General features: G+C 43.5%; 2 protein-coding genes across 7 annotated transcripts in view; both read left to right on the top strand.

Annotated features, from left to right (window-relative positions):
- The window catches only part of LOC139390584 (protocadherin alpha-C2-like), a 178,852-nt gene that overhangs the window by 110,200 nt on the left and 46,704 nt on the right, over positions 1 to 21,948 (top strand). Inside the window, exon 1 of one of the 6 annotated variants that reach the window (XM_071137799.1) lies at positions 967 to 3,333. The exons of the other annotated variants lie outside the window; for them this stretch is intronic. Coding sequence (XP_070993900.1) covers positions 967 to 3,333 — 2,367 coding nt within the window. Of the gene's footprint in view, positions 1 to 966; positions 3,334 to 21,948 lie in introns of those variants that run through there. 6 annotated transcript variants of the gene reach the window in all.
- Positions 3,983 to 7,419, top strand: LOC139390459 (protocadherin alpha-8-like). Its single transcript, XM_071137588.1, has 2 exons — positions 3,983 to 6,319; positions 7,405 to 7,419. Exons 1-2 carry the CDS (start codon positions 3,983 to 3,985, stop codon positions 7,417 to 7,419), a joined length of 2,352 nt encoding a protein of 783 aa, XP_070993689.1.

Genomic DNA, 21,948 nt, shown 5'->3' with positions numbered 1-21,948 from the left:
TTGCTGTCCATGGTTCTGAAAAGGCTCTACACTTCAGTGCTTAATCTTCGCGCCAAACGTTCAAGGTGTAAATTACTTCCTGCTACACTGTACAATAGTGTTGCGCTTCACGAATGTGTTGATGTGTCAAATCCCAACAAAGTTGTACATATATTAGGTATTGTGAGTAAATAGGCACGAAAGGTTACAACGCATGGGAAATATACATATACGTCGTGTTTCAGATTGATGATAGACTGCACAATTGCCATTGACATTTAAGCGCCTATAGATGCATACTGTAACTGTATCCATTTCAACCCTGTCAAAAGGTTTGTTCAGCATGCGTGAACGCTTATCAAGTGCTGTCTATGTTGCTGAAACCGTTCTCGCTCTCTGCTGATGAACGTTAATTTTAGATTGATAGGCCAGCACGTTGCTGTGTGTGATCAATGTCTCCTGTTTGTTTTATTCATTGATTCTTATAGATTCTGCTATTGTTATCCGAAGATGACACTAGATGACACGTTTTTCATTACATGAGGTTGATTTACTTTTCTTATGTTTTCCATTTTTTTTTCATTTAACAGAACAGTTTGACTTTTACATACATAGGCATTTCTGTGAGTGAATGATCAACACGAGGTTGTCTACTTCAGGTTATCTCAGTATTGTAAAAAAAAAAAAAAAAAACTGTAAAAATATACATTGTAATGTAAAGAATAAAATATGTATAAAAGTAACACACGGTGTCACTATGGACCATAAATGGGAGAGATGTTATCGAGATACTTGTAACTCCTCCTCCCTGAATGAAAAAGAGTCGAGCGCCACCAGTCTCGAGCGAATTGTGAAGCGATGAACTCGAATGGTAGTGAGACGGAGAGGGCTGGGGCTGTACAGGATCTCTGACATATAACGGAATATTCGAGAGTTTTAATGGGTACTTGACCATTACTTGGATTCAGTTATTTTGCGCAAGCAGCGATGGGTTGTCGAAGACAAAGAGAACGCGTTTGGATTCAGTGCGTCGTGTTGCTTTGTTTATTTGACTGGTCTGCAGCACAGATCTCTTACTCCGTTTCAGAGGAGGTGGACAAAGGCACTTTTGTGGGGAATCTCGCTAAGGATTTAAATCTTAATGTTCAGGAACTGGAGTCGAGGGGTCTAAGGATTGCATTCGGTCAGAGTAAGAGATTTGTCGAGGCTAATTTGAAAACAGGAATTCTGTACGTTAACGAGAGGATAGACAGAGAGGAGCTTTGTCCGAATACGGCAAAGTGCTCCTTAAATATAGAAGCCATATTGAGCCATCCTATGCTTATTCACCGTATTGAAATACACATATTAGACATCAATGATAATGCACCTACATTTCTAGAAAGCTTTCATATAGTTAACATATCAGAGTCTTCCTCCTCTGGAGAGAGATATCCTTTACCGATTGCCAATGACGCAGATACGGGCAGTAACTCGGTAAACGGCTACAAGCTGAACCCGAATGAACACTTCTCCCTGGATGTACAGAGCGGTGGAGAGCAGAGTGTGTCTGCTGAGTTAGTTCTGCAGAAAGCTTTAGACCGAGAGAAACAGCCCGTTATCCAGCTCACACTGACCGCTGTAGATGGAGGAAAACCTCCCAGATCCGGGACTTCACAGATCGTTGTTAACTTAATTGATGTCAATGATAACTCGCCAACATTTACTAAACCACTTTACAAGGTCCGTGTTCATGAAAATGTATCTTTGGGGACGACAATATTGAAGCTAGAGGCTACGGATTTAGATGAAGGTACACATGCTGACATTGCATATAGCTTCATGAAACGTGGAAATGTAAATTCTGCAGATGATTTTTCAATAGATTCACAAAGTGGTGAAATTACTGTTAAACGGAAATTGGATCATGAAGAAAATGCTGCATATGAAATTAGAGTTCAGGCGACGGACCAAGGTTCCTCGCCTCGCAGTGGTTACTCTAAAGTGTTAGTAGAAGTTATTGATGTCAATGACAATGCTCCTGAAATCGCAGTAACATCACTTATGAGTCCAGTAAAAGAGGATGCTGAGATAGGGACCGTGGTCGCCTTGGTAACAGTAACTGATAAAGACGGAGGTAATAACGGACTTACACATTTTATAGTTGCGGGGTCTGTCCCCTTTAAACTAAAGTCAAACTATAAAAACTATTATACATTAGTGGTTGATGGGCCTCTGGACAGAGAGATTGCTTCTCAGTATAATGTCACTATCACAGCTACGGATGAAGGGACCCCGCCTCTCTCCAGCACCAGCGATATTACAATACATGTTTCTGATGTAAATGACAACGCGCCTCTCTTCTCAGAACCCGTGATCAATGTTTATGTGAAAGAGAACAGTCCGGTAGGAGACGTCATTTTTACGATTTCAGCTATTGATCGAGATTCCGAAAAAAACTCAAAGATTACATATACATTATTAGATAAAAGGGTTCCAATATCATCTGTAAATATAAACTCAGATACTGGAGATATAATCAGTCTGCAGTCTTTTAACTACGAGGAGATCAAAACTTTCCAGTTTAAAGTTCAGGCCACAGACTCTGGTGTTCCTCCACTCAGCAGCAACGTGACTGTGAACGTTTTTATCATGGATGAGAATGACAACAGTCCTGGGATTCTCGCGCCCTATTCTGAACACGGCTCCGTTAACACTGAAAACGTCCCCTATTCTGCTGAAGCGGGCTACTTTGTGGCCAAGATCAGGGCTGTAGACGCCGACTCTGGCTACAATGCGCTGCTTTCTTATCACATCTCTGAGCCCAAGGGAACCAACCTCTTCCGAATCGGAACCAGCACCGGGGAACTGAGGACTAAGAGGAGAATGAGTGACAATGACCTGAAAACTCACCCGTTGGTCGTGTTGGTTTCTGATAACGGAGAACCCTCACTGTCAGCGACTGTGTCTATTGATGTAGTGGTGGTTGAAAGTACAGGTGAAATCCAGACTCAATTCCGAAATGTGCCGAGAAAGGAGGAGAACTTCTCTGATCTAAACCTGTATTTGTTGATCGCCATTGCCTCGGTGTCAGTGATATTTTTACTGAGCCTCATCAGTTTAATAGCTGTAAAATGCCACAGGACAGACGACAATTTCAGAAGGTACAGCGCCCCAGTGATCACCACACACCCTGACGGAAGCTGGTCTTACTCTAAATCTACTCAGCAGTATGACGTGTGTTTCAGCTCAGACACACTGAAGAGTGACGTGGTGGTTTTCCCCGCTCCGTATCCACCTGCAGATGCAGAACTGATCAGTATTAATGGAAATGACACGTTTAACAGGACTCAGACATTACCCCACAATGAGAAGGTAAGAAGTACAGTTCAGTGAACGAAATGTGTGCCGTGATGATTGCATTATATGTCTTCTATAGGTCCTTATGACATTGTTATTTTCTTTTTTTTCACTCATTTAATTGATCATTAAAATGCTGTACATTTCAAAGTTTTCACCGGCTGACTATTTGCGTGCGGTGAAAAAGATGCAGGCGTTGCTGTTCATGGTTCTGAAATGCACCGCGTACTTTAAATTGTAGGCCTATGAACATTGTAAAGTGTTGGTGTATGTTTAGTACAGACCCTAATCATGTTGGTCAGCACTCACCAAGGTCATAATTTGGTCATCTTGTGGTCACTAACTTTTTGGGCGGAGTTTACTGTGTTTGGTCTCCACTTCCACAGAAATGTTTGATTGTTTAATATATCCACACGGTATCGCTATCCTCTCACGCAGTGTAAATCCTCGCTCGCCGTGCGAGGCTCCGCCCCACACAGGAGCATTGGTCGTTGTTGGGGGAAAAAAAGGCTTTGTTCGGGTGAGCAGCAGAACATCGTGGCACTCGTCTGGTTCTGTTTTGGTTTACGCATTTATGCGGGTGATAGCCTCTGTTCTTCACATAATGTTTCGTTAACGGAATACCGACACAATGACTCACAAATGGGTTATGTTTCCTTCGCGGATGTACTATCTCCTCCCGTTATGTCATCTTTGGAGTATCGCTTCAGCACAGATCGTCTATTCCATATCGGAGGAATCTAACCAGGGCACTGTTGTTGGACATTTGGCGAAGGATTTGCATCTAGACGTGCAGCAACTTGACTATCGTGGGTTTAAGATATCCGGACCCAATCAGAGGTATTTTGATGTAAATAAAAAAAATGGAATTCTGTCCGTGAGAGAGAGAATAGACAGAGACGACCTCTGTGCTCGGAGCACGAAGTGTTCGTTAGAACTGGAAGCCATTGTGAATTTGCCGTTGAATCTATACAGATTTGAAGTGAATGTTTTGGATATAAATGACAACTCACCCTCGTTTAGGTCCTCTAAAACATATTTGAATGTATCTGAATCTGCATTTCCAGGGGAGAGATTTCCTTTGGAAAGCGCCTATGACATGGATGTAGGGGCTAACTCAGTAAACAGCTACAAGCTGAGCCCGAATGAACACTTCTCCCTGGATGTACAGAGCGGTGGAGAACAGAGTGTGTCTGCTGAGTTAGTGCTGCAGAAAGCTTTAGACCGAGAGAAACAGCCCGTTATCCAGCTCACACTGACCGCTGTAGATGGAGGAAAACCCCCTAGATCAGGGACATCGCTTATCATTGTAAATGTGAAAGACGTTAACGATAATATACCCGTTTTTAAAAAGCCACTTTATAAAGCTCGTATTCCTGAGAATACGCCTATAGGTGCATCCGTCATCACGGTTCAAGCGAGTGACGCAGATGAAGATCTGAATGGGGAAATTGTTTATATTTTCATTAACCAAAACAGTGACAATAACATTGCCGCATTTGCCATTAATGCAGCTACCGGTGAAATAACGGTTAAAAGCGAGTTGGATCACGAAAAAAACAATGCTGTTGAAATACGTGTCCAAGCTCAAGACAGGGGACACAATCCTAGAGCATCTCACTGTAAAGTCCTGGTTGAAATAACTGACGTGAATGACAATACACCAGAGATATTTATCACTTCTTTAGTTAACGTAGTGAAAGAGGATGCGTCAATAGGGACAACGGTTGGTCTGATAACTGCGAAAGACAATGACGGAGGCACAAATGGCGCTATACAGGTTAAAATACTAGGCTCTGTGCCATTCACGATAAACAACTCATACAAGAATCATTATTCCTTAGTGGTTGATGGACCTCTTGACAGAGAGAGCGCTTCTCAGTACAATGTCACCATCACAGCTATGGATGAAGGGACCCCGCCTCTCTCCAGCACCAGCGTTATTACAGTACACGTTTCTGATGTAAATGACAACGCTCCTCGCTTCTCAGAACCCGTGATTAATGTTTATGTGAAAGAGAACAGTCCGGTAGGAGACGTCATTTACATGATGTCTGCTTTTGACCCAGATTCAGATGAAAATGCAAAGATGACGTATTCGTTATTAGATAAAAGTGTTTCAATATCATCATCTGTAAATATAAACTCTGATACTGGAGATATAATCAGTCTGCAGTCTTTTAACTATGAGGAGATAAAAACTTTCCAGTTTAAAGTTCAGGCCACAGACTCTGGTGTTCCTCCACTCAGCAGCAACGTGACTGTGGACGTTTTTATCCTGGATGAGAATGACAACAGTCCTGGGATTCTCGCGCCCTATTCTGAGCACGGCTCAGTTACCACTGAGAACGTTCCCTATTCTGCTGAAGCGGGCTACTTTGTGGCCAAGATCAGGGCTGTAGACGCCGACTCTGGCTACAATGCGCTGCTTTCTTATCACATCTCTGAGCCCAAGGGAACCAACCTCTTCCGAATCGGAACCAGCACCGGGGAACTAAGGACTAAGAGGAGAATGAGTGACAATGACCTGAAAACTCACCCGTTGGTCGTGTTGGTTTCTGATAACGGAGAACCCTCCCTGTCAGCGACTGTGTCTATTGATGTAGTGGTGGTTGAAAGTACAGGTGAAATCCAGACTCAATTCAGAAATGTGCCGAGAAAGGAGGAGAACTTCTCTGATTTAAACCTGTATTTGTTGATCGCCATTGCCTCGGTGTCAGTGATATTTTTACTGAGCCTCATCAGTTTAATAGCTGTAAAATGCCACAGGACAGAGGACAGTTTCAGAAGGTACAGCGCCCCAATGATCACCACACACCCTGACGGAAGCTGGTCTTACTCTAAGTCTACTCAACAGTATGACGTGTGTTTCAGCTCAGACACACTGAAGAGTGACGTAGTGGTTTTCCCCGCTCCGTATCCACCTGCAGATGCAGAACTGATCAGTATTAATGGAAATGACACGTTTAACAGAACACAAACGCTTCCTAATAATGATAAGGTAAGATCTATATACATAAACGGGCCTATTTTCTATTAAATTGAAACTGTATTGCTCATTTTAACGTGATGCAGTCAAGATTATGGTTATAGAAATGCCTCTTTTCCGGAAATCAGCCCACCCCTCGAGAGTTGTCACATTGGCTTTGTTTTGCACTGTCCGTATGGCCTCCTAGGTAAATAGATCCAGTGTTGCTTTCCAAGGTGCTGAAGGCGCGCTAACCTTTCAGAACTCAATATTCGCGCTCAGTGTTTATTCCTCTGTGAGGTATGAATGGCTCTTCATGGCGCTAGTGGAAACTGGTTGCAAGCTACTTTTGTATTGATTCTATTTCAATGAATATATATTTTTACCACGGATAGAGTTGTAGACTGATTGGAAAGGGCAAATTATGAACTTTGTAATGAAAGCAGAATCAGAATGTCAGCTGTTTGTTTTCTTTGATGGATTATTGGTTGTCATCATTGTGAAGGAACCAATACTTTCACATGATGTAGGTTTATTGTTTTTTTGTAATTACATCATGTCAATGCCTATCCCCATGTACGGAATGCTACTCCTCAGTACCTTCTTCTGAGTCCATCACTCCCTCTCTGAACATTGAAAATATGCTCCTCTGTCAGTCAGTAAGGCAATCCCTTGCATTCACAAGGTCGATTGATAGATCATGATTGCATGTTGTTGAATCGTTCACAAACACCACCCAGGTTAACTGATATAGCAATTGAAACAAACAGACCATCATTTTTATGGTGGAGTATGTGTTTCTGTGTGCGAGTGAGATGGCCTGGCACAGTCAGGGGTCTGTCTATCTCTCTGAGCCCCCAGGAGGTATGTGGATGACAGAAGAAGCCTGTCTCTCTGCCCTTATTTATGCTGTTCCCACGCCTTGCAAGATGTCTGCTGTAACAATCCTTACTTTCCCTTTTGAGTGCATGAGTAATCATTCGCTTTCATTCTCTAACCTTTATATATATATATATATATATATATATTTAATCTCCCTCTTTCTCTCCCCTTCTTCCTACATTTCCCTGACTCACTGTGCCTTTCTCTCAATCTCATGGTCTCTGTTTTTCTCTTAGGTTCCCAACTTTTAACATCAATTTCTCTCTATCCCTCTGCCCTTCCCCTGTCTCTCTATCGCTCTCCCTTGAAAAGATGGCGCCGAAGAACATGGCTGACTTTTTACATTCTCCCAACCAGATGTGCTATTTTGTTAGTTTTTTTGCGTTTTGTGTAACATATTTTTAAAGTTATTTTGTACATAATCTTGTTGCTACCGTCTCTTATGACCAAAAATAACTTCTGGACATCAAAACAGCGATTACTCACCGTGGACTGGAAAAAACGTTTTCTTTTAACGAGTCCGACGAAAAGGATATACTGCATTCAGTGGAACAGGCCCAGATCCCCGTCATTTGCTTGAAGAAAAGACGCAGGAAAAGGGGCCGCAGATCGGAATGCCTCCTGAGAATCCATAGGCGAGCGAGTAAACTCCCAGTGCCTTTCGCTCTTCTTTCTAATGTGTAATCATTGGAAAATAAAATGGATGACCTACGATTCAAATTATCCTTCCAACAGGACATTAAAAACAGTAATATCTTAAGTTTCACTGAGACGTGGCTAAACGATGACACGTATAATATAGAGCTGGCGGAATTTTCAGTGCACCGGCAGAACAGAGAAGCTACGTCTTACGAGGTGTGGGTGTGTGTATATTTGTCAGTAACAGCTGGTGCGTGATGTCTAATATTAAATAAGTCTCGAGGTATTGCTCGCCTGAGGTAGAGTACCGTATGATAAGCTGTAGACCACACTAACTACCAAGAGAGTTGGCATTTACAATGGGGAGATTTTGCAGGATTTTGCAGGTTTTCCTACTTACAAAGCATGTAGATGTCTGTAATTTTTATCATAGGCACACTTCAACACTGAGAGACGGAATCTAAAACAAAAATTCAGAAAATCACATTGTATGATTTTTAAGTAATTAATTAGCATTTTATTGCATGACATTAGTATTTGATACATCAGAAAATCAGAACTTAATATTTGGTACAGAAACCTTTGTTTGCAATTACAGAGATCATACGTTTCCTGTAGTTCTTGACCAGGTTTGCACACACTGCAGCAGGGATTTTGGCCCACTCCTCCATACAGACCTTCTCCAGATCCTTCAGGTTTCGGGGCTGTCGCTGGGCAATACGGACTTTCAGCTCCCTCCAAAGATTTTCTATTGGGTTCAGGTCTGGAGACTGGCTAGGCCACTCCAGGACCTTGAGATGCTTCTTACGGAGCCACTCCTTAGTTGCCCTGGCTGTGTGTTTCGAGTCGTTGTCATGTTGGAAGACCCAACCACGACCCATCTTCAATGCTCTTACTGAGGGAAGGAGGTTGTTTGCCAAGATCTCGCGATACATGGCCCCATCCATCCTCCCCTCAATACGGTGCAGTCGTCCTGTCCCCTTTGCAGAAAAGCATCCCCAAAGAATGATGTTTCCACCTCCATGCTTCACGGTTGGGATGGTGTTCTTGGGGTTGTACTCATCCTTCTTCTTCTTCCAAACACGGCGAGTGAAGTTTACACCAAAAAGCTCTATTTTTGTCTCATCAGACCACATGACCTTCTCCCATTCCTCCTCTGGATCATCCAGATGGTCATTGGCAAACTTCAGACGGGCCTGGACATGCGCTGGCTTGAGCAGGGGGACTTTGCGTGCGCTGCAGGATTTTAATCCATGATGGCGTAGTGTGTTACTAATGGTTTTCTTTGAGACTGTGGTGCCAGCTCTCTTCAGGTCATTGACCACGTCCTGCCATGTAGTTCTGGGCTGATCCCTCACCTTTCTCATGATCATTGATGCCCCACGAGGTGAGATCTTGCATGGAGCCCCAGACCGAGGGTGATTGACCGTCATCTTGAACTTCTTCCATTTTCTAATAATTGCGCCAACAGTTGTTGCCTTCTCACCAAGCTGCTTGCCTGTTGTCCTGTAGCCCATCCCAGCCTTGTGCAGGTCTACAATTTTATCCCCGATGTCCTTACACAGCTCTCTGGTCTTGGCCATTGTGGAGAGGATGGATTCTGTTTGATTGAGTGTGTGGACAGGTGTCTTTTATACAGGTAACGAATTCAAACAGGTGCAGTTAATACAGGTAATGAGTGGAGAACAGGAGGGCTTCTTAAAGAAAAACGAATATGAGAGCCAGAATTCTTACTGGTTGGTAGGTGATCAAATACTTATGCCATGCAATAAAATGCAAATTAATTACTTAAAAATCATACAATGTGATTTTCTGGATTTTTGTTTTAGATTCCGTCTCTCACAGTTGTGTGATAACGCTCTCGGTAGCCGATGTGAACAAAACCTTTAAACAGGTCAACATTCACAAAGCCGCTGGGCCAGATAGATTACCAGGATGTGTACTAAAAGCATGCGCGGATCAACTGTCAAGTGTCCTTACTGACATTTCAATCTTTCCCTGACCATGTCTGTAATACTTACATGTTTCAAGCAGACAAACATAGTCCCTGAGCTCAAGAAAGCAAAAGTAACCTCCCTAAATGATTACTGCCCGTAGCACTCACGTGGCTCTCATGGCTCACATCAACAGCATCCTCCCGGACAACCTTGACCCACTCCAATTCGCATTCCGTCCCAACAGATCCACAGATTACGTAATCTCAATCGCACTCCACACTGCCGTTTCCCACCTGGACAAAAGTTACACCTATGTGAGAATGCTGTTCATTGACTACAGCTCAGCGTTCAACACCATAGTGCCCACAAAGCTCACCTCTAACCTAAGAATTCTGGGACTAAACACCTCCCTCTGCAACTGGATCCTGGGCATCCTGATGGGCCGCCCCCTGGTGGTAAGAGTAGGCAACAACAAGTCTGCCACGCTGATACTTAACATTGGGGCCCTCAGGGGTGTGCACTTAGTCCCTTCCTGCACTCCCTGTTCACCCACAACTGCCTGGGCAAACATGACTCAAACACCATCATTAAGTTTGCTGATGACACAACAGTGGTAGGTTTGATTACCGACAACGATCAAACGAGCTGGTAAGGAGGAGGTCAGAAAACTGGCAGTGTGGTGCCAGGACAATCACCTCTCCCTCAATGTGAGCAAGACAAAGGAGCTGATCGTGGACTACAGGAAAATGCGAGCTGAACAGGCCACCATTAACACCGACGGGTCTGTAGTGGAGCGGGTTGAGAGTTTCAAGTTCCTTGGTGTCCACATCACCAACAAACTAGCATGGTCCAAACATACCAAGACAGTCGTGAAGAGGGCACAACAAAACATTTTACCCCTCAGGAGACTGAAAAGATTTGGCATGGATCCCCAGATCCTCAAAAGTTTCAACAGCTACACCATCGAGAGCATCCTGGCCGGTTGCGTCACCGCCTGGTATGGCAACTGCTCGGTATCTGACCGTGTAAGGAGCCAAACTTCCTGCCATCCAGGACCTATATAATGGGCAGTGTCAGAGGAAATCCCATACAATTGTCAGAGACTCCAGTCACCCAGTATAGACTGTTTTCTCTGCTATCGCACGGCAAGCGGTACCGGAGAGCCAAGTCTAGGACCAAAAGGCTCCTCAACAGCTTCTACCCCCAAGCCATAATACTGCTGAACAATTAATGAAATGGCCACCAGACTATTTACACTAACCCCCCCTCCCTTTTGTACACCGCTGCTTCTCCTTGTTCATTATCTATGCGTAGTCACGCCACCCCTACCTACATGTACAAATTACCTCAAATAACCTGTACCCTCGCACACTGACTCGGTACTGGTACCCCAAGTATATAGTCTCGTTATTGTTATTCTTGTTGTGTTACTTTTTATTAGAATTTTTTACTTTAGTCTATTTGTTAAATCTTTTCTTAACTCTTCTTGAACTGCACTGTTGGTTAAGGGCTTGCATTTCATGGTAAGGTCTACACTTGTTGTATTCGGCGCATGTGACAAACGAAGGTTGATTTGATTTGTATTTCGGTCTATGTCACCTTGTCTCATTCCTATTTTTAATTTCCTCCTTTCTCACTGTTTCTCTATCTTTCCTGTCTCCTTTCTGTCAGTCCATCTGTGTCCATCTCTTTCTTTCTCTGTCTATCTTTCTGTCAGTCCATCTGTGTCCATCTCTCTTTCTTTCTCTGTCTATCTTTCTGTCAGTCCATCTGTGTCCATCTCTTTCTTTCTCTGTCTATCTTTCTGTCAGTCCATCTCTGTGTCCATCTCTCTTTCTTTCCTGTCTCCTTTCTGTCAGTCCATCTCTGTGTCCATCTCTCTTTCTTTCTCTGTCTATCTTTCTTTCAGTCCATCTGTGTCCATCTCTCTTTCTTTCTCTGTCTATCTTTCTGTCAGTCCATCTCTGTGTCCATCTCTCTTTCTTTCTCTGTCTATCTTTCTGTCAGTCCATCTGTGTCCATCTCTCTTTCTTTCTCTCTCTATCTTTCTGTCAGTCCATCTGTGTCCATCTCTTTCTTTCTCTGTCTATCTTTCTGTCAGTCCATCTCTGTGTCCATCTCTCTTTCTTTCTCTGTCTATCTTTCTGTCAGTCCATCTGTGTCCATCTCTCTTTGTTTCTCTGTCTATCTTTCTGTCAGTCCATCTCTGTGTCCATCTCTCTTTCTTTCTCTGTCTATCTTTCTGTCAGTCCATCTGTGTCCATCTCTCTTTCTTTCTCTGTCTATCTTTCTGTCAGTCCATCTCTGTGTCCATCTCTCTTTGTTTCTCTGTCTATCTTTCTGTCAGTCCATCTGTGTCCATCTCTCTTTCTTTCTCTGTCTATCTTTCTGTCAGTCCATCTGTGTCCATGTCTCTTTCTTTCTCTGTCTATCTTTCTTTCAGTCCATCTCTGTGTATCTTTCTTAACGTATTATGTTGCTTTCCATCAGTCTCACAGTATTTCCCTCAATTTCAATGTACAGTATATCTATCTCTCCCCACCCCCTCCTTCCCTCTCCCCTCCCTCTTTCAGTCCACCGGCCTTGTATTCTCAGTGTGTGTGTGAATGTGTTTGTATCTGTGTGTGTGTGTGTGTGTGTATCTGTATCTGTGGGAGTGTGTGTGTATCTGGATGTGTGGGAGTGTGTGTGTATCTGGATGTGTGGGAGTGTGTGTGTGTATTGTGGGAGTGTGTGTGTATTTGTGTGAGTCTATCTTTATCTGTGGTAGTATGTGTGTTTATTGTGGGAGTGTGTGTGTGTATTGTGGGAGTGTGTATGTGTGTATTGTGGGAGTGTGTATGTATCTGTATCTGTGGGAGTGTGTGTGTGTATTGTGGGAGTGTGTGTGTGTATTGTGGGAGTGTGTGTGTGTATCTGTATCTGTGGGAGTGTGTGTGTGTATTGTGGGAGTGTGTGTGTATCTGTATCTGTGGAAGTGTGTGTGTGTATTGTGGGAGTGTGTGTTTATCTGTATCTTTGGAAGTGTGTGTGTGTATTGTGGGAGTGTGTGTGTGTATCTGTATCTGTGGAAGTGTGTGTGTGTGTATTGTGGGAGTGTGTGTGTATCTGTATCTGTGGGAGTGTGTGTGTGTATTGTGGGAGTGTGTGTCTGTATCTGTGGAAGTATGTGTGTGTATTGTGGGAGTGTGTGCGTGTGTGTATCTGTATCTGTGGGACTGTGTGTGTATCTGTGGGACTGTGTGTGTATCTGTGGAAGTGTGTGTGTATCTGTGGGAGTGTGTGTGTGTGTATCTGTGGAAGTGTGTGTGTATCTGTGGGAGTGTGTGTGTATCTGTGTGTGTGTGTGTGTGTATCTGTGGAAGTGTGTGTGTGTATCTGTGGAAGTGTGTGTATCTGTGGAAGTGTGTGTGTGTATCTGTGAAAGTGTGTGTGTGTGTGTATTGTGGGAGTGTGTGTATCTGTATCTGTGGGAGTGTGTGTGTGTATCTGTGGAAGTGTGTGTATCTGTGGAAGTGTGTGTGTGTATCTGTGAAAGTGTGTGTGTGTGTATTGTGGGAGTGTGTGTATCTGTATCTGTGGGAGTGTGTGTGTATCTGTGGGAGTGTGTGTGTATCTGTGGGAGTGTGTGTGTGTGTATCTGTGGAAGTGTGTGTGTATGTGTGGGAGTGTGTGTGTATCTGTGTGTGTGTGTGTGTGTGTGTGTATCTGTGGAAGTGTGTGTGTGTATCTGTGTGTGTGTGTGTGTATCTGTGGAAGTGTGTGTGTGTATCTGTGGAAGTGTGTGTGTGTGTGTATCTGTGGAAGTGTGTGTGTGTGTATCTGTGGAAGTGTGTGTGTATCTGTGGAAGTGTGTGTGTATCTGTGGAAGTGTGTGTGGAAGTGTGTGTGTATTGTGGGAGTGTGTGTATCTGTATCTGTGGGAGTGTGTGTGTGTGTATCTGTGGGATTGTGTGTATATTGTGGGAGTGTGTGTGTATTGTGGGAGTGTGTGTGTATTGTGGGAGTGTGTGGGTAGCAGCTGAGAGGAGGAATGGTGAAATATCATCCCTCTCCCCAGACATGTGCACTATCTGCCTCAGCACCCTGTAAACAGGATTCTCCCCATTTTCATTAACATACACTAAGTATGTCAGGGCGGCTTGATCCGCTCAGCATGTAAGCTGCTCAGACCCTTTTATTTGACCACAAACTGTGTATATCAACTGCAAACGCTATCTACTTGTGTGGATTTAGCTTTCTTTTTGCCATTTAAAGTGGTGCTTGTTTGTAACCAGTGGCATTCAAGTGGTTTTGTTAATATTGTGTGCTCTTAGGCACTGCCTCACATTAAGCGCTATGATGTATCCTGTTTGTTAATACATTATTTCATACTATTTGATAATGCACTGACCTCATTTTAGTGAGTGGTGGGTCAGTATAAACAACTAAGTAAAATACAAGCTCAGAGCCACAGTATGATATTTTGGTTGGCTCATATTTTAGTCTTCTCCATGTGCTTTGGGGCTCTCTATGATCACACAGGGGTTCTGAATGTTGCAGTGCTGTGCATGTGGAAGTGGGTCAGGGTGTGTTAGGAAGATCACTAGGTGTCTGAGAGTAATAAATAACAGATTCTCTATATTGCCATGCTATCTCTCTCTCTGATACGTTTGGGCCCAGTATGGCTCCAGCATGGCTCTAGTATGGCTCCAGCATGGCTCCAGTATGGCTCCAGCATGGCTCCAGTATGGCTCCAGCATGGCTCCAGCATGGCTCCATCATGACTCCAGCATGACTCCAGCATGGCTCCAGCATGGCTCCAGTATGGCTCCAGCATGGCTCCAGCATGGCTCCAGCATGACTCCAGTATGGCTCCAGTATGGCTCCAGCATGGCTCCAGCATGGCTCTAGTATGGCTCCAGCATGGCTCCAGCATGGCTCCAGCATGGCTCCAGCATGGCTCCAGTATGGCTCCATAATGGCTCCAGCATGGCTCCAGCATGGCTCCAGCATGGTTCCAGTATGGCTCCAGCATGACTCCAGCATGACTCCAGTATGGCTCCAGCATGGCTCCAGCATGGCTCCATCATGGCTCCAGCATGGCTCTAGTATGGCTCCAGCATGGCTCCAGCATGGCTCCAGTATGGCTCCAGCATGGCTCCAGCATGGTTCCAGTAATAATGCCTGGAGCTGTCTCTTTGCTTTTGAGTGGTTCAGTATGCGCTCTGTATACTGCTGCTCACTGTGTGTGTGAGAGAGAGGGTGATGAGGGAGGGAGAGAGAGACAGAACAGGAGGGGGAGGCGCTGGTAATTTTCCGTTCTGTGCTGCAGCAGCAGGGATCTCTCTGAGCCCTGGCGTCTCAGAGAGGTACACCCTGGGCTGGGCGGGGCTGACAGCACCGGCAGGAATCCAGCTGTCAATCACAGCTAAACAGGGGAGGCGGGACAAAGGGCTAGGGGAATGAGGTCGAGGGGCTTATTCATATCCCTTAGATCACCACTACTTCTGTGTGTGGGTGTGTGTGTGTTTGTCAGTGTGTTCTCTGAGTATGTGTGAGTGTGTCTGTTCTGCTTCATAGCAATATATATTATTTGTATTTCATAGTATTGCAGCATATGTGGTGTGTTTCTTCTTTTGTAATAGCAGCAGTGTATGTAGTCTTGTATTTAGCTGTGTGTCAGTTCTTTATTAATATGTGTATTGCAGTGACTGTGAGTTAATGTGTGTTGGCTTAAAGCCTCTTCCTCTGCTCTGCTGGCCCCAGTGTTGCAAAAAGCATTACATTATTGATTATCTAAGGACATTATCCTGGATGAGGTAGCCAGCTAAGTGCTTCACATCTGAACTGGATGGTATTTCTACACAGCAGGGCCCTAATTCACCTACTGTAAGTCATTTAGGTTCAGTAACCATCCAGATGGGATCAACTATTGTGACCCAAAAACATGACTTAGAATTGTTCTCCTCACCCCACCCTTACCCCCAGAGATCTGGCTCAGATGTTGATTGCATCGTGTTCAATGTGATTGGGCTAATGATAATTGGGCCCCTCCAGACAGTCGACTCCTTGTCCTGGTTCTGTTTCATGGACGTGTGTTAAAACGTCACTTCCTGTTTTCCTCCCTCCTGGGTGTGGGTTTTGGCAAGGGGATGGGAGCTCAGCTGAGGTTGCCATGGAGGTTGCCATGGAGATGATCCTCATTACTGATAGTGCACCAGTCTGTTTCTCAGAGAGAGAGAGAGAGCTGCAAATGTGCATCCACCCCCACTAAGCCATCCTCTCACTTATCACATTCAAAGATGGACAAAGAGAGAGTGGAAAGGAAGAACATCATAGTGAGAGAATAGAGAGAGGAAAGGGGATTGAGAGAGAGAGAGGGAGGGAGAGGAAGACAGCAATAAGGGTACAGGTTTGACCAGGGAGTGTGAGATCATGTAAAATATCATGTAAAAGAGGGTCAAGGAGAGGCAGTCAGGATGAGGAGGAAGAAAACAATTAAATATGTGTTTCCCAGTTAAGCGGACATACTAAGGGTTGAGAATTGGTCACAGATAAAATGACTGAACACACACTCATTCCCAAGGTAGTCTACTAAACAATGTATTAGATTTTGATCTAAAGGGAAATACAGTACCCTGACAGTATGTCTGTGAATGCTACATAAAGCCAGTCAGCCTGTCCTTTGACTGGTACTGAGTGGGTTTCAGTAGTATGATGCGTCACTGGCCCACTCAAATCACACACACACACGCACACACACACACACGCACGCACGCACGCACACACGTACACACACACGCGCGCGCACGCACACACGCACATGCACACACACACCCCTTATGGCGTAAGGCTGTTGTGCAGTCATTAGATTAGCTTTGTCATGCTCAGAACCACAGGGTTCTTCCACATCCATCCCCATCCACCCAGCATGGACACAAAGCCAGGGTTCTGAGTGGAGTGATAGAGGGGATCGGTGGCTGCCTGCTGTCTCAGATAGCTTTGTTTACCACAACATGAATCTGTTGATTTATTTTCAGGCAGAACAGGGACAGACCAAGTGCTGTTTAACCCTTCCAGGACTCCAGGGGAGAGATTTACATGGCTTTTAGTTCTGTCATGCCCTTTACACTGAAAGGGAGGATACACTGGGGAAGCCATAGCCAAGCGCATCCAGAACAGTCTCTCCATCCAACCCTTTACACTGAAAGGGAGGATACACTGGGGAAGCCATAGCCAAGCAAATCCAGAACAGTCTCTCCACCTCATTCTTTATACATGGGAAAGGAATCATCATCTCTATTGAAACTACGATTTGATATCTGAGATGAAGAGGTTCTAAAGCATGTTATTAATGAGTTAAATACACAGGGGTAAACCCGCACAACACTTTCGAGTAGGGCCTTAGATTCCTGAGTCTTTAGATGGAGATTCTTGTTAGAAGTATATGTAGTCTTTAATAATACATGGTTTTAAAAAGTTAAAATGCTGATGCTGCTAGAGTAGTAGAATGTTATTAATCAGATATGATGCAATGCAGTTAATAGTTTTGCCGCATAGTTGTCTTTGATCTCATCTCAGTGCACCGGGAGGTGTTGAAGATATATGTTTCTGCTCTGGATGTATTAATAGGAGATACAGTGCCTTCAGAAAGTATTCATACCCCTTGACTTATTCCACATTTTTATTGTGTTCCATCCTGAATTCAAAAAGGATTAAATAGATTTTATTTCTCACCCATCTACACACAATACCCCATAACGCCAAAGTGTTTAGACATTTTTGCAAATTTATTGAAAATGAAATACAGAAGTTTACATACATTTACCAGTCAAAAGGTTGGACACACCTACTCATTCCAGGGTTTTTCTTTATTTTTACTATTTTCTACATTGTTGAATAATAGTGAAGTCATCAAATCTATGAAATAACACATATGGAATCATGTAGAAAACAAATCAAATCAAATATGTATTTATATTTGACTTTCCTCAAAGTACCCACCCTGTGCTTTGATGACAACTTTGCAAACTCTTGGCATTCTCTCAACCAGCTTCATGAGGTAGTCACCTGGAATCAGAGGCGACCCGTCATTCAGGGCAGGTGGGGCTTCGAGCCCCACATTTTTTGCAAAAAAATAAATATATATACACAGTGGGGAGAACAAGTATTTGATACACTGCCGATTTTGCAGGTTTTCCTACTTACAAAGCATGTAGAGGTCTGTAATTTTATCATAGGTGGACTTCAACTGTGAGAGACGGAATCTAAAACAAAAATACAGAAAATCACATTGTATGATTTTTAAGTAATTAATTAGCATTTTATTGCATGCCATAAGTATTTGATCACCTACCAACCAGTAAGAATTCCGACTCTCACAGACATGTTCATTTTGCTTTAAGAAGCCCTCCTGTTCTCCACTCATTACCTGTATTAACTGCACCTGTTTGAACTCGTTACCTGTATAAAAGACACCTGTCCACACACTCAATCAAACAGACTCTCCACAATGGCCAAGACAGAGAGCTGTGTAAGGACGTCAGGGATAAAATTGTAGACCTGCACAAGGCTGGGATGGGCTACAGGACAATAGGCAAGCAGCTTGGTGAGAAGGCAACAACTATTGGCGCAATTATTAGAAAATGGAAGAAGTTCAAGATGACGGACAATCACCCTCGGTCTGGGGCTCCATGCAAGATCTCACCTCGTGGGGCATCAATGATCATGAGGAAGGTGAGGGATCAGCCTAGAACTACACGGCAGGACGTGGTCAATGACCTGAAGAGAGCTCAAAGAAAACCATTAGTAACACACTACGCCGTCATGGATTAAAATCCTGCAGCGCACGCAAGGTCCCCCTGCTCAAGCCAGCGCATGTCCAGGCCCGTCTGAAGTTTGCCAATGACCATCTGGATGATCCAGAGGAGGAATGGGAGAAGGTCATGTGGTCTGATGAGACAAAAATAGAGCTTTTTGGTCTAATCTCCACTCGCCGTGTTTGGAAGAAGAAGAAGGATGAGTACAACCCAAAGAACACCATCCCAACCGTGAAGCATGGAGGTGGAAACATCATTCTTTGGGGATGCTTTTCTGCAAAGGGGACAGGACGACTGCACCGTATTGAGGGGAGGATGGATGGGGCCATGTATCGCGAGATCTTGGCAAACAACCTCCTTCCCTCAGTAAGAGCATTGAAGATGGGTCGTGGCTGGGTCTTCCAGCATGACAACGACTCGAAACACACAGCCAGGGCAACTAAGGAGTGGCTCCGTAAGAAGCATCTCAAGGTCCTGGAGTGGCCTAGCCAGTCTCCAGACCTGAACCCATTAGAAACTCTTTGGAGGGAGCTGAAAGTCCGTATTGCCCTGCGACAGCCCCGAAACCTGAAGGATCTGGAGAAGGTCTGTATGGAGGAGTGGGCTGGTTGAGAGAATGCCAAGAGTGTGCAAAGCTGTCATCAAGGAAAAGTGTGGCTATCTGAAGAATCTAAAACTTTTTTTGGTTACTATGTAATTCAATATGTGTTATTTCATAGTTTTGATGTCTTCACTACTTTTCTACCATTTAAAAATAAAGAAAATCCTTGAATGAGTAGGTGTTCTAATACTTTTGACCGGTATTGTATATTATTTTGGCATTAATTCTTGTCACATATCAGTTTGCAAACAATGTAAAGAAAATATACACTTCCGTTCAACTGAAAACAGTTGTTCTGCTTAAAGAAGCAATAAAACTGTCCTTCTTTAGACTAGTTGAGTATCTGGAGCATCAGCATTTGTGGGTTCGATTACAGGCTCAAAATGGCCAGAAACAAAGAGCTTTCTTTTGAAACTCGTCAGTCTATTCTTGTTCTGAGAAATTAAGGCTATTCCATGCGAGAAATTGCCAAGAAACTGAAGATCTCGTACAATGCTATGTAACAGTCCCTTCACAGAACAGTGCAAACTGGCTCTAACCAGAATAGGAAGAGGAGTGGGAGGCCCCGGTGCACAACTGAGCAAGAGGACAAGTACATTAGAGTGTCTAGTTTGAGAAATAGTCCTCATCTGGCAGCTTCATTAAATAGTACCCGCAAAACACCCGTCTCAATGTCAACAGTGAAGAGGCGACTCCAGAATGCTGGCCTTCTAGGCAGAGTTGCAAAGAAAATGCCATATCTCAGACTGGCCAATAAAAATATAGATTAAGATGGGCAAAAGAACACAGACACTGGACAGAGGAACTCTGCCTAGATGGCCAGCATCTCGGAGTCGCCTCTTCATTGTTGACGTTGAGACTTGTGTTTTGTGGGTACTATTTAATGAAACTGCCAGTTGAAGACTTGTGAGTCATCTGTTTCTCAATCGAAATTACAATTGGCCTCTTATCCACTTGTCGTCCCCTTATGCCATAGTTTGTACATCTCAATTGTCATTAGAAACCCCATTTGTTTAAGCAAGTCAGCCATATTAGCTATGTTTTTTTAAAGGCAGTAAATGAGGCTGAATGAACTGTTTCGCTGCCAGACAAGGCTCCGCTGATAGCCATTTTTAGCAGTGGTAAGATGTTGGGACTGCTGTTGGGACAGCTTTATCTAGGCCCTAACAGTTTGTGGACTCCGTTCATCACTGCTATAGTGCAATTCATGTATTGTTTAGTGTTGTGTTGTGTAGTGGCTTTGCTCGCATACATCCCACTTTTGATTTTTTTTTTGCCCCACCAAGATTTACATGCTAAAATCGCCACTGTCTGGAATGCAATTCAATTAACAGTTGTGCCTTGTTAAAAGTACATTTGTGACCTGTTTCAGGAAAACTAGGCATATATCCCTGGTCACTACTTAACAAGAGAGCCATTTTGAACGTTAACTTTTTTTTTTATCAAAATGCTTTTTTTTGTTGCAGGAATGCGTTCTCGAACTTGTGCACTTTCATGTACCTTAATAGCAAACTTGTATGCCATCTGTAAATACAAATACAAATACAATTGTTAAATTACGAGCCTAGCTGGTTTAGCCAGAGAACAAGCCAGCAACCTTCCCACTAGCTTTGATTGGCTGAGATAATGATTGGGCTGGATTTGCCGAGAGATGAGTTTGGATTGGTCTGCTGTATAGCACGGGTCTGTCTATTTGAGCACATTTGTGGAATTTCTTTCCTTCTTCATGCGATTGAGCCAATCAATTTGTGTTGTGGTAGATGTTGGGGTATACAGAAGATAGCATTATTTGGTAAAAGACCAAGTCCATACTTTGCCAAGAACAGCTCAAATGTCCTGCTGAAAGGTGAATTTGTCTCACAGTGTCTGTTGTGAAGCAGACTGAACCAGGTTTTCCTTTAGGATTTTACCTGTGCTTAGCTCTTTTCCATTTATTTTCATCTTAAAAAACTCCCTAGTTCTTGCTGATAACAAGCATGCCCATAACGTGATGCAGCCACCACCATGTTTGAAAATATGAAGAGTGGTACTCAGTGATGTGTTTTATTGGATTTACCCCAAACAAAACACTTTGTATTCAGGACATTAAGTTAATTTCTTTGCCACATGTTTTGCTGTTTTGCTTTTGTGCCTTATTGCAAACAAGATGCATGTTTTGGAAAAATAGTATTCTGTACACACTTCCTTCTTTTCAATTTTTCATTTCGGTTGGTATTGTGGAGTAACTACAATATTGTTGATCCATCCTCAGTCTTCTCCTTTCACAGCCATTAAACTCTGTAACTGTTTTAAGTCACCATTGATCACTTGGGGAAAGTCATGAGTGGTTTCCTTCCTCTCCAGCAATTGAGTTAGGAAGGACGTCTGTATATTTGTTGTGACTGGGTGTATTGATACACCATCCAAAGTGCAATTAATGTTAATCACTGTTATTGCACACAGAGTAAGTCCATGAAACTTATTATGTGACTTGTTAAGGAATTTTTTACAACCAGCTCTCAAAGTCTCACATCAGAACTAGACGTTCATCCATGTTTCTCAAACGTCACATTTCGAAGTTGTCCCAAATGTCAAAATTCAGAGTGATTGGTTACTTATCTGTATCGTTCCAAGGTTAAGTATTGTGAGCATCCTAAAACGCAACAACAATACGAATTTGATTTAGTGACCCAGACATTCCTGGCCTACAACATCTGGAGCTCATACTTGTATTCATATTTCACAGTGATGATAACAAGTCTACTACCCAGTCTAATACTGAGCTTCAGAGACTCAACAGTGATAATGAATAATGAATTTGAG

Source organism: Oncorhynchus clarkii, chromosome 31 (genome assembly GCF_045791955.1).
Source record: "Oncorhynchus clarkii lewisi isolate Uvic-CL-2024 chromosome 31, UVic_Ocla_1.0, whole genome shotgun sequence".
Classification (NCBI taxonomy): Eukaryota; Metazoa; Chordata; class Actinopteri; order Salmoniformes; family Salmonidae; genus Oncorhynchus; species Oncorhynchus clarkii.
This window is presented reverse-complemented; position numbering and strand designations above follow the sequence as displayed.

What these genes read in the sequence shown, in the direction of transcription:
- LOC139390459 (XM_071137588.1), top strand. Translation starts at nt 3,983, where the DNA reads ATGTACTATCTCCTCCCGTTATGTCATCTTTGGAGTATCGCTTCAGCA.